Here is a 13,996-nt window from a genome sequence, read left to right on the forward strand (position 1 = left end):
TAGTATTGCAGGCTAATTGTGCTGATTGCCAGCAGTTTGATTGGGCTGTAAAGCACTGTGAAGTGGTATATAAGTCTAAATGTTATTGCTATTTAGTCACTTAGAAAGTTCTACAATTTCCCCTAAATTTGTAGTTGCTTCTGTTATATTATGTATTGACCTCCTTAATCCAATCAATGCCCAGTCAAACATTCATAGAATATATTTTAGCAGGATACTGCATTGCCAGTCTTAGTCACACCTATAACACATGGACCCTTCTGACAATATAATAATTCTTTATTGTCAATGCACAACATATGTACAATGAGATGGGTTGACTGACAATCACAGTATTGGTCAGTATTGGCACATTTTAGCTAGAATGCCATAATCATAAATTAAGGGCAGTTTTGCTCTGTGCAGGACTATGCTAGTCTAAGCAAACTAGATCATTGAGCAAATGACTACAATGCAAGCCAAAATAGTGTGGCATATATTCCACCAACTAGAAGGCATATGCACTGTATGACACAAACGTATTGCTTGCAGTGTGAAATAAGCATTTTCTTTTTTTTAAATAGCATGAATTAGAAATGCCACTCTTGTCTCACTGCTGCCTGCCCCTAGCAGAGACTCAGGTTTTAAATGGTTCTCATACCAGAACCTATGAGAAACATATTAAGTTTGTTCAGTGCATTTGGCTACATATTAATGCAACTCTTGCTTTCAGATCATTTTTCACTTTATTTTTCCACATATTATTATGTTTGGCATAAATATATCAATGTTGCACTTCAACTATTAATATTGGTACTTGTTTGGGATGCTCATATTCCCCAGCCTCCTAACAAAAGATCATAGTGTGATATATCCTGGAAATGTTATAACCTTAAGCCTCTTACTGACACTAAGCCAAAACCAGACTGCTTTGCCAAGATGCATTTCTTTTCTCTTTTAACTCTTAAAACATTTTGATTACAGTTAAAATGATTTCCAGACTGACACGATCTCATGCCATTCTATTAGTGTATGTTTTCTTCAACCACATAGCATTTCTTTCAAAGACAAAACGTCTGGAAGTCAACAATAAGAATTGTTTCGTTGATTTGCTTGTGTTTTCACTGGAATTCTATGGAAAAGATAGAATACAGCTTTATGCATAGGCTAATAAAAGAGTATGGGAAGTGAAGGACAGATCTTTGCAAGCAAATGTAGCACTCCCATTAGTTTTAGATTACAATCTGTGAGCATAGTAAGCACAAATAAGAGAACCAGTTGAGCCTAGGAGTTAAGGCCAGAAACCAGGAGACTGTCAGTTCTAGGCCTCCCTTAAACATGAAAACCAGCTGAGTGACTTTGGGCCTAAATTTAGATTATATGTTTCACTGTAGAGTTCCAATTTTGATGGCCATGAAATATCTTTTCCTGTGAATATGCAGAATATATTAATATATTAATATATATATATATTCTCATTCTCTCTCCCTCCCTCCCTTTCTCTCTCTCTCCAACTTACCTCACAAGATTGTTGTTGTGGGGAAAATAGGAGAAAAAAAGAGTATTAAATATAGTCAATGCCTTGAGATGTTTATTAGAACAATAAAGGTGGGATTTAAAAAAAAACAAAGCATATAACATCCCAGTTTAAGGTTCTGGCTACCTGCTATTCCTTTATTCCTAATTAAATAGATAAGCAACACCATGAAAACAAGGAACCAGAAAGATCAAAACTGAAAAAGTATTGCCTTGGAAAGGTGACCAAGTTTCTATTTAATTATCTGGATTTGAAAAGATTATAGAAAACTAGAGCTCAGAAGGAATTAGTTTATATCCCTGATTACTATATTATGTTGAAGACTGTAATTTCAAGGGACTGTTCTGATATTGATATTGTAAATATAGTATTCCTTTTTTACATTATTTCTCATAGAACAATTATCCCAGACTAGAATCAGTTAGACAAAGACACAAGATTCAAGAATTTATGAGAAATAATATTTATTGAAGAAAAGGTAGAAACTCATAATGAAAGAATTCAGTTCACTGTTATCTTATAGAAGCAAGCCCTTCTTTTAGAATCAATATTCAATACTCCTGTTCACTCTATGGGCTGGCCAGCCTGATCTTTTGGGTGGAAAAGCTGATTTTCACCAGTGCCTTTTAAAAACAATAGTCAAAAGTGCTACTGTGTTCCTTTTCTTGAAATGTGTCATAATTAATTCTTATGAGAAATATAAATATACAAAAACTAGTAAGGTATCTGCATCCCAGAATGACTATGAGTAAACGTACTTAAGGAGACACTCTAAACTTCGTCTTCTTGCACAAGATAGAGCTAGACAAATGTTTGGATTTCTTCCACACAGATCCATTGCTGGCTCCCAGATGTCTTAGGCAAGTCTTAGCTAATGGCAATTACCATCCAACAATGCTAGCTGATACAAGAGCATCAAAATGAATAACCTCGCTGAGAACTGAATGAACAGCAAAACAAACAGAGCATATAAATTTGATATTAAGAGAGCTACCACAACTCCAATGGCATACCAACCGCAGATAAGCATGTCCCAAACAGGAAGAAACTACATTCATTGCATTTTATGAAGCTTACCAGAGAGCTCTGGTTTGATCTAGTCTTCTTCTGTTTTTCATCAAATGGACACAGAAAAAAGTATTGAGTTTGATTTGTAGCATCATTGGTTTCAGACTATTTTGCCTAAAGGAAACCGAACTAAGATTTGGTCAACGGTACATTAATTAAATGGGTGGCATTTCAAATAACTCTTGGGAATAATTTATATTCCATACCCTGGATTTCAGCTACTATTTCTGAGACATTGGGTGCCAAAGAATATATTGACCAACTCAATCAATTGCAGTAGGAAATCTTACTGTTTTGTGGAATCTCTGTTTGCTGCGTGCTGTTTTTGTTTATTTTAACAACTAAGATTTTTAAAAGTAATGCCATAAGGCATGAATTATGCTCAAGCTCTTTTGTTTCAGAGAAAAATATGTGGCAGCTAAATATTTTTCCAACACTGAAATAATTTGCATCAACACATTATTAACCCAACAATCTGCATTAGAAGAATAACAAAAAAAATGTGCTACAAGGGAAACCTGATCATTTGGCTTCAGCACAAATTTAAACGATTAGAAACCTTCTTCAAAAGTTTGCTTGAATGCATAACAGCCTAAAAATGAGTAGGGATCAGGGCTGCAGATGGAACCTTCACTTCTTCCATTCTCTCATCTGCAAGGATTAATCAGAAGGTCTAAAGTAATCTACGCTTGCAACCCATGAAATCGGGAATCCTGTGTAAGCACTGGGCCTTGAATCATCCAAAGAAGTGTGCTATCATGTATTCAGTTATCCTTTAGGTCTCTCATCTAAAAACATAGTCAGATTTAACTGAATGCATGCCCATCCTCCGCTCACTTTCAAACCCTCCTGCATTCAAACTTACTCTTGAGTAGGATGAGTATCTTTTTATCAGCAGCAACCTGGATTCATATGCATTCAGTAGGGCTGCAGCGATGAGATAGAAAGCAATAGATAAATAGGACCACCACCCTTCAATTAATGCTATGTCTCTCTTCTCCCCACTACATTATTCTCCCCAAAACTAGGGAAGATGCCTTCTGAGATGCTTTCTTTACCTCCAGCTCTCCTTCAGACTCAGATTTCATTCATCAGACCATTGTCTGGTCTTCCATTTCTCTCCCAAAGCCATTTTCTTATACTGGTACATATAAATGAGAAGGGCAGCTATATACACTCGGTAAATAAATAACAAAACCAATATAAATAAATAAATAAATAAATAAATAAATAATAAATAAATAAATAATAAATAAATAATAAAAATAAATAATAATAAATAAATAAATAAATAAATAGCACTAAATCAGATAGGTAAAGGTAAGGTTCCCCTCACACATATGTGCTAGTTGTTCCCAACTCTAGGGGGAGGTGGTAATCTCCGTTTCAAAGCCAAAGAGCCTGCACTGTCTGAAGATGTCTCCGTAGTCATGTGGCTGGCATGACTAAATGCCAAAGGTGCATGGAATGCTGTTACCTTCCCACCAAAGATGGTTCCTATTTTTCTACTTACATTTTTACATGTTTTCGAACTGCTAGGTTGGCAGAAGTTGGGACAATAATGGGAGCTCACTCTGTTACATGATGCTAGAGATTCAAACAGCCAAACTGCCGACCTTTCTGATCAACAAGCTTAGTGTCTTAGCCACTGAGCCAGTGCATCCCTATCAGATAGTCACAACCAAAAAATTATTTAGTAAACAAGTGCATTTTTTAAAAAAAAAACAAAGAACTAATTACCTTGTACAGCAACACTTACTCAATGCTTTGGTTCCTCCATTCACCTTTTCTCATTGTAAACTACATATAGTTAAGTTATGGGGCTCAGAAACACCTATTTTTCATGTCTGATCCTTGTCTCTCCTAGCATATAGTAGCACTTAGCTTCTTGGCTGATTCAAGAAAACAAAACACTAAGCAGGTTTGGCCACAGTAGGGTGGTAGGCTACATGGATACATGGTTTCACTTGAAAGAGAATCTCCCTTTATTATTCAATGTTTTTCTAGTTTGGTTAGTGTTAGATTGGGTAATGGATAGGCACACACAGGCTTAACGGTAACAACAGCTCTTTATTAAGTACAACAAGTGAGAACAATTCAGCGAAGGTTGAGTCTGACAGCAGCCCTTTTATAGAGAGCTATCAGATCCTTCGACCAATAGGATTAAACCTCTGTTCCCGCCGGAACAGAGGACCTTGGTGGAAACCACTGTAGTTAGAACAAGTATCTAACTGTTAGTTTCTTTAGCTAAAGGACAAGATGGCATTTTCTCCACCCACCACCATTCAGAAGAAAATTAAATCGGTAGTCCACTCTTACTTTATTGGACAAAGCCCTTCACTATAAGTGACATTCTAATTCCAGGTGAGCAGAACAGTCCATGAGACACACATTTCTCTGTCTTTCTGCCAAACGAACAGGAAGATGGGAAGATCAAGATAAATGGTGTGGAAATGCCATGGCCTCCTCAGTATTTTCTGTCTGATATAAAGCCAAGCTTGACCCTTTGTAACATGTGTTCTGGCACTTTATTCAGAAAACCCAAGTGCCTCTAACATCATGTGAGTCTGTATTGTATAATGGAGGAACAGCATATTAGATTCTTTCCCATCTGCTTTGTAACAGTTCTTGTGAATTTGCTACTAAAATATAGGAATATGGGAAACTACAATTGATATCAAACTTTCACTCATCAAGCCCAATAAATCTTTCCCATCATGTTTCACTCAAAATTATTCATTGGAAGTTCCAAATCTGGGAGTAATATCTTCAGTATGCCATGAATGAACATGACTATTGTCCCTTCTCATGTATGAGAACAGAGATTTTATTTAAAAATCTCAGGGCACAATAAATCAACTATTATGACACAATTTTTCCAAGTCTAACTCGGATCAACTCTTAACAGCAAGATAGAATTCTAGAATGTTCACCTCCAAGGAAAGACTGAACAGATAAAAGTTTTTTCCAAACACATATACTTATAGTTCTAGATAATTACAAGGCTCTGGAAACAATTCACCAGTACTGAAATTGGACAAAGCCCTAAGGGTTGATTCAAACATATTATGTGAGTCTTGATTTATCAGCACTTGAATATGAAACAGTTCAGAGTCAATAGCTAAAGGTGTGAACAGCATTCACTGAATAATGTCTCTGACCACATCAATCTGGCGTGCTCAATCAAAGGCTGATTGTTTTAGCCACACAAAATTTTGCAACAATTCTGTTCAAACATTCAGTCTAAGCATGGCCCTTTGGCCTTCAAGGCCAAAGGGATCTGGAGGTAGCTATGCTAGTTCAGGTAAGCTCTTGGGCCCAAAAAATTCAGGTTGCAGGTCTAAAAGCAAATGTTGCATTATTATTTTTTGGCACTTAGATGCATAAACAGTGTCTTCCTTTCTGACTTCCATATCAAGAATGGAGGGAGTGGGTGATGCACAAGGGGTCACTGGGGGCACAAAAAGCCCATACATGTTTTGCAATTTTCCAAGGTCAGCTAAATGCCTGATTAATGCTAATATAATCAATGCATATCTATGTTATTCACAGAGGTTCCTGGTTCTTTCACATCTAGCATTCTTTGTTAATTTATATACAATGGATCTGCATTTTAAAGACTTCCTTTCCATACTTCCAGACTTGTTGCAGACTTGGCCCAAGCTGCTTGTTTTATTGCTCGAACAATCCCCAAAAGTATTTTGGACAATAATCAATATTGCGAAGCTTAATTAACCTAAAACCATTTCTTTTAGGTCTTCTATTTCATTTAAGCAACAAACATTGAAGCACAACAAGCAGAAAGAAGGAATCTCATTTCTCAAGGATGTAGAGCAGTGGTAGCTGAACAATTCTACCAATGGTGCTACTGAACACATACTTTTAGCTGAAAGTGTTCAGGCATCCCTTTTCAGGATAACTGTAACCTTACCTCTAGGCTGGGTATCTGGGTGCTCTCTGTGAAATGTTCCCTTGACAGCTGTCCTGCGGTATACCACATGGGTCCTTCCTTCTTCCTCCTCCTGCTTCCCCTTCTGCAGAGGTTCAATGAAATACTCGTCCTTGTCCGTACGAATCATGCCAGCCTGAAGTGACAGGGCAAAGATTGAACATTTCAAATTACTGCCCATGCTGCAGACATTTTGAATAAATCTCTACAATATGTGCAATCACACTTTAGCCTTCTCTGGGGAGCATTTAGGATGCAAAGAGCAAGCAAGATGAATTCCTGATTAGAGCAACGTCAGTGTCTGTGCTTGACAAGGAAGGGCAATAGTAAAGCATTAGACTAAAGGGATTTCTTCTGGAATCTAATTAACAAGAGCCAGGATTATGCTATAGGAGGAGAGGGAGTCATGATCAGAACACCACCACAGTCGAAGAATGTATAGTAGTCATTTGCATTAGGTTATGGCAGTAAAGAAGTGCATTAAAATGGCATCTGCACAGCAGTATGACACACAGGCTTTGAAAGAAAAAAGTCTTGCAACAAATTCTGCACTGTTTGCCTTCACACTGACTTGGTCTACCACTAAACAGCAAAACCAACCCAATTACATTGGGTGGAGACATCTTGGCTGCAATCCAAGGAGAAGGAAGAGGAAGATGAAGAAGAGGATTGGGCTGACAGCAGTTACAGTTGGGATGGATGAAATTTTATCTTCCATTTTCTGCCCCATTTTATTTGTCAAAGTGCCCACAAGGGTAGGTAGAGTAGAGTAGAGTAGAGTAGAGTAGAGTAGAGTAGAGTAGAGTAGAGTGAATAGAATAGAATAGAATAGAATAGAATAGAATAGAATAGAATAGAATAGAATATTCATTTTGGCCATGTGTGATTGGACACACAAGGAATTTGTTTCCAGTGTGTAAGCTATCAATATACATACAAACAACGAAGTGATAAATCATAAGATACAACGAACCAAGTGATGGTCATAAGATACCAATAGGTAAAAAGGTAAAGATTCCCCTCGCACATATGTGCTAGTCATTCCTGACTCTAGAATACCAATAGGAGTAGGTAATAGTCCTACTACAAGGTTAGATATTAACATACTCTGGGGAGGCCTGAAGGGCCAGTTGGTGGTTTTAAAAAATCTACTGATATGCTCCATAAGAGTTTGGATGATTATAAATGCAAGGCTACAACCCTACCTTTCATTTGATTGAGATGCTGGACCCATGATTTTTTAAAGTATATTCATATAAAGGCAGGCACTCCTGAACCATATTGGAACCAGAATGTCTGCATTCAAGACACTTAAGCTTCCCATATAACTTTGCCACACTTCAGAGCCTCTGCTCCCCATGTGGGCAAGTAGAAGTGAGGGAAGGAAGAAAGGTCAGCAACTAAATTTCTTTTCCTTTTCTTTTCAATTAGTGTGCACAGAAGGGGGAAATGGTTTCTGAAAGGAAGCAGATGTGGCAGGAGGATTTAATTTCTTCCAACCTGCACACACTGTGGTCCTGCTCCCAGTTTGGACCCTTCATCTCAATAATGAAAGAAAATCAACGAGTCAACTACATTTTACATACAGAAAGAAACTTTAATTGGATTGAAAATTACTATTGGAGCAGGGACTAAATTGTATCACTGGGTTTATACCAAAGGACTTTAGTTTAGTTCTGGTATTAGAAACCATAACAAGCTGAGCATGAACTTACAGGTACGGTTAAAAACACAAAAGTGTTGCATTTCACTAATTTGATCAAGTACCCCGAGATTTCATATCATGGAAATTTAATTAATTTTATTCAATTGATTTGAGACACTGAATTGCCTGACTCTGAACCCACACTGGGCATTGTACATTAGTAAGTACATTACTAAAATTAAGTAAGATACAATCATTATTAAAGGAGTAAGAAGAAAGGGGAAAAAACCAAGAACTAATAGCAAATACAGCTAACCACACCTTCCCCATCAAACAATCTGACCAACCACCCTACCTCAGCCTGGGAAAACAGCTAGGGCTTTAGGGCTTTCTGGAATGCCATTAGGGTGGGAACCACTTGGATATTGGGTGGGACCTCAATCCATGACAGAGGAGGCACGCCTCTTCAGTCTGCTAGATCACACTGTTTAATTTGAGCGACTCAGAATGTGCTAACTCTGTTGCATTGAAATAGATGTTGGGAACTAAGAGACATCTTTTTTAATAAAAGTTTTTTTTTTCAAAACAAACACAACACATCCTTCTTTACATACTGTAGAAAGTGTATCAGTTGGTTACAAAAAGGCTTACGTGCATCTCTTCCACAGTCAACAAACGTAATTCATTTTAACTCAAGTATTTTAACTCAGATATGTATACATGCTACCATCATCATACCTCCATTTTCATTTGACTATAATTGTTTAAACGTCCTTCATCATAAAATATACCAAGATTTAATACATAACCACATACTGGCATTTCATTTACTATTTCTAAAATCCTCCAATAACATTGAATCCTTATGTCCTATTCTAGCTAAACATCCATAATATTTAATAACAAGATTTTCTAATTCTCCTTTCCAAATCACTGTTTACAATTTACATCCAGTTTTCTTCTGTTGTACCCATACCTGTATATACTTTGTTATCATTATCCCTTCTTTATTTAACTATATCCTGTATCATAACATTTTCCCCCTAATAATCAAGACTTAACTGTATCTAACTTAGTTCTTTTTTTTATTAATCTTTATATATAATCTAAAAGGATTTCTAATTCTATGGATACCATTCAATATTCATATCCAATTATTACTTAGCATAACACTACACATTGTATACATTATTATGATTATCAATTATTTATTTAACTATATCTATTGTCACTAAATTTCACTAAGTTTAACTAGTTTTAAATTATACTCTTCCATCTATCAACCTGTATCTTTCCAGTAGCAAATCAGTCTCATATTTTTTGCCATTTGTGGTGTCAGTCCTCTAATCATCTTCTTAATCAACTTTGTATGGACTTCTCTTAGCAACTCCTTGCTTATAAAATCTCTCATGTAATTTCAATGCCCTTCTTCTGTTTCCTTAATCAGCTTATCTTTGATTGTCGGTAGTGTTATCAATGATATTGCTAATAAAATTTCTCTCTTTAAATCCATAATTTTTTTTTGGTTTTTTCTTCTTCTGTATCTTGCCATCTGGGGTAGATTTCCCCTCCATTTAATTACTCTTTCAGTATTCCACTCTTTCCATTTCCAGAAACAAACCAATCACCATAAATATCAGCAGATTTAATTTTTTATGGTCATTTTCCTCTGTGGTTTTTAGGATTCTAACCTCCACTTTTTCCACTTGATAAACATCTCCAACTTCTTCATCATATTTTACTGTTAGATGCTAAGTTTTCCAACTTCTTCTCCGTCGTCTCAAATGTGTTTGATAAAATTTCTGTATTTCTGAGAATATCTTTTGCAGACTTAAAGTTTCTTTCTGCTGTTGAAATTGTGCCATTATCCCAGCTGACAAACACTGCTGCTCTAGCTTGGAAGGTTTTAACAAGATTAAGCATAGATTCACAATAACGTTTTATTTTTACTTTTTTTCTGGTTAAAGATATACTTCAAAGGGACATTTGTATGCTTTTCTTCTTATCACTCTCTATAAACAAGCAGTGAGACCTTGGAGTGCCAAGCCAGGATAATCAGTAAGAAAAGTAAGAATGTTTTGTTTCCAATACACAAACTTCCAGCCTCCGAGTAGCAGTGTTATTGTTGCAATTTTCTTTGTTTCTTTTTGTATCTTTTTTGTATTTCAAGTTTTTAAAAAGTCCGATTCTTAAATGAATTAGAAGAACACCCACAGTAATGAAAGAGGAGAATTTTAGTCCATAGGTTACAAAGAATAATAAAAGAAAGAAAAAAGATAGAAGGAGAAAACTTAATCCATTCATTTTAAAAAGCTTGTATAATTTCCATCCATGAAGATAGTATTTAAAAAGTAAGATAACCCACTGTCCAAAACCATTCCAAACTTAATTCCGCTGCTTATTTCTTCTGTTCTCCAATTTAAATTAATTTTAAGTTTTTTATAAGCAGTCTCTTTTAAAATGGTAAAAATTCCTCACCAGCTGGAAACACTTTCTCTTTCCGTATCCTTCCGTTTTGGAGCCACCCTGACTTCATCAGCCTAATGGCTGGATTTTTTGTCGCCGGCTTGAAGAACTTCTCTTGGATCGATCAGGGACTTTGCGATGTTCCTGAGATCAGCAAAACATATTCTTCCTGTTCACCATCTCTGCGGGACAGTTTACGTCTGATTGGACCACCCAGCGGCAAAAGTATTGGCTGAGGTCTCGGAGCATCGAGACCACATGTCCGTAATGTCACGATATTGGCTCCTCCTCCGGGAATGAAGAGACATCTTAATTACACTGGTACAGAGAAATAATACTGAAGTGCCAGGATTCCAGAGATACTTGGGCTATTTGCCCATTTCACTCAGTGTATAATTTCTATCTTATAAGTCATTTTGGGTACAAAAAGAAAAGAAAATAATTTACATCATCTCCCTAGATACCTCTAATCATATGGTTCATCTATTTTCTTTGATTGTCTGGGGGGAATGTTTCCTTCGGTCAATCACCCGCTTTTTTTGCTACAAAAAAAGTTGATATCAAACTAGCATTTATACTTTATTTTCGCCATGATACTGAATGGGATACAGGTAACTTCACTTTAAAACTGTTATGTAACTTCTTAGTCTAATTTAGATAGATTTCACATTAAAGACAGGAAAACAGAAAACTGAACAAAACCAATCAGAATGATTTACAAGCGGTAAACTGAAAAAGGATATTAGCTCCCCCCCCCCAACACTTAGGCAAGGTAATATCAATTTGAAACTTAATTTGACATCATATTTCCATACCAGGAGGGAGGGACAAATTTGCAAATCTGTACATAAAGTTCAAACACAGTCTGAGAGTAATTTCAATATTCAAGCAAATCTCTCTTTAAATTCCAGCCAAGAGATAATTCAGAACATATCGTTCCTCGTTCCTCAAATGGATCCTCATTCTCCTAAGTATTTCTTTTGGCACTTTATGATGTTTCCCCATATGTAAAGAGGCAGCTGATACAAAAGGAGATCATGAATCATTCATAGACACGCCCTTTTATATCACACTTATGTTATTGTGGATGTTATGTTTATTTGTAGGAATTTATAGGAGATCAGATGGGCTTCTTCTAAAGAAAAGGAACAGAACCAAACTAGGAGGTCTATCTGTGTGAAGCTGGGTAATAGTGCCAAGGGCAAGGGAAAATAGGAAGATAGTTGCCAAGTTAACCAATTCAAAACTTGATTGCTAGCCTAGATGGATTAAGTAGGATAATCTTAGCATAGGAAGGCCAAGAGCAGAGTAGATAGTTTGGAATGAAAGGGCTGTAACAGCCAACATGCAGTTCTTGGCTCCTACATAGTTGAGATTGTCTACTGGCTTAATGTCAGAACAGAGCTATGATCTGGGCATTGTTTACATAGCACCAGAAAATTGCATTGCTTAATTTTCTTAATTTTTTAAAGGACCACTGCAAAGAAAAATCAGGCTCTTTTTAAAGATGACATGCCATACACACAATTTTGAAATCCACCCTGAACTACATACATGTGGTGTAAACATTCCTTTAAAAAAACAACCAGTTATCAGTTCCAAAAGTGTGTGTGTGTGTGTGTGTGTGTGTGTGAGAGAGAGAGAGAGAGAGAGAGAGAGAGAGAGAGAGAGAGAGAGAGAGAGAGAGAGAGACTGTGTGTTTAGCAAATCTGGATCTAGATAATTTTGTCTTTAAAATGAAAATCTTTTTTTTTAAGTACTGTGAATTGTTCAATTGTACTTAATTGAACATTTTCATTTTAGGTCTATGTCCTTTTTCTCTTTTTAATAATTTTATTTAACTTATCAAAGTTTAAAATGAAAATGAAAATAATGGGGAAAGGGGGAAGGGAAAAGTGGAGAGAAAGAAGTGTCGGGGAAAAGGGGGAAAAGAAAGAATAGCATTGACTTCCGAATCGTTTTGGTGCAATACAATAAAATAGGAACATTACAGCCTTAACTTTTTACTTTTACATATTGAACATGTACTAGCCATTTCTATAACAACAAACTTATCTAATCATCAAAACCCCAAAGCTAAGATTTCTCCCCCCATTTCAAACAAAATCCAGAAGTGTTTTTCTAAATAGAAACAAAGTTTTCTTTGATTACGTCAGTTAATTTAGCTAACTTTCCTAGTTCCATCAGTATTTCCAGCCATTCATCCATTGTGCGAATTAGAGTATCTTTCCATTTTTGTATATAAAACATTCTTACTATTATTAACATATATAACTGCAAAGTTCCAGATTTCTTTTTCAAGTTCTTTGTCCATTAAGCCTAAAAATATCTAAGACAGGAGCAAGAAATCAGAACCAAGGCGTTTGAAACGAGTACTTGTTTATTGCATGCTAGCTCTCTATAACCATCAGGAAAATTGGCAGTAGATAAAAATCAACAGAATTCAAGGAGGGTTTAGATCTCTTGTGGACACAAAAGGATTCCAACTGATGACGCACTTGACTCTTCCCTTGGACTCAGCCTGGTCATCTCCTATAGTCTCTGGTTTAATTTTTATATTCAGTTTTAACAATCTTCTGCATTAAAATATGAACCTTACTCCAGTATTTCTTTGCTTTATCACAGGTCCACCAAAGATAGTAAGAAGTTTCTTCTTTGCATTTACATTTTCCATACACATTTGAAATATCTTTGTACATCTTTGGCAATTTATTGGGTGTTAAATACCAACAGTACTGATCCTAGGCAGCATTCATTTTTAGTCCTTTCAGGCTTTATCTTAATATTTATCTTATTTATGATAATTCAGTTCACTTACTCTCTGGTTCCAAGGAAAGCCTACCCAAAATTGTATTTATTAATGGGTTCATTCCTTTTTAATTTAACTCAGTTAAAAAGATACAAGAAGCCAATTTAAGGGAACTAAACAGAAACAGGGAAGTGAAGGCTACTTAGCCTGGGGTAGCCAAAGGCAATGTCTCTGTTTCTTTTCACTTTAAACAATACTTGCCTATCCAATGCATGCTTCCAGTGAATCAAGGACTTGCTACAGTTTCTGTTTTTCTAAGAAACAGTTATCATTCAATTTGTATTATTGGGTGATCATTCCTCAGGAGGAAAATTGGGGAAAACATAGGAAATTCTAATCCATGGACTTTTAAAATAAAACTCAAAAGTCATCTCTTGCATAGTATGGTGTTCTTCCTGCTTAACTATGAATTTTCACAGCAAATATTTTATTCATAGGGGAAAAAAACATAGAAAAGAACCTACTTTTTACAGGGTAAAAAAATACTGAATGAGAAGGCTAGAATTATCCAGAATTAAAGAAGTATTTAGCATTAGTAAATTC

At 35.9% G+C, this 13,996-nt stretch overlaps 1 protein-coding gene across 2 annotated transcripts in view; it reads right to left on the bottom strand.

Annotated features, from left to right (window-relative positions):
* ADAMTS2 (ADAM metallopeptidase with thrombospondin type 1 motif 2) overlaps positions 1-13,996 on the bottom strand; it is a 295,279-nt gene that overhangs the window by 170,814 nt on the left and 110,469 nt on the right. For both annotated transcript variants that reach the window (XM_081939142.1, XM_081939141.1), the window contains exon 3: positions 6,516-6,669. In XM_081939142.1, coding sequence (XP_081795268.1) covers positions 6,516-6,669 — 154 coding nt within the window. The remainder of the gene's footprint in view (positions 1-6,515; positions 6,670-13,996) is intronic.

This window comes from Natrix helvetica, assembly GCF_964273705.1.
Source record: "Natrix helvetica genome assembly, chromosome: 1".
Taxonomy (NCBI): Eukaryota; Metazoa; Chordata; class Lepidosauria; order Squamata; family Natricidae; genus Natrix; species Natrix helvetica.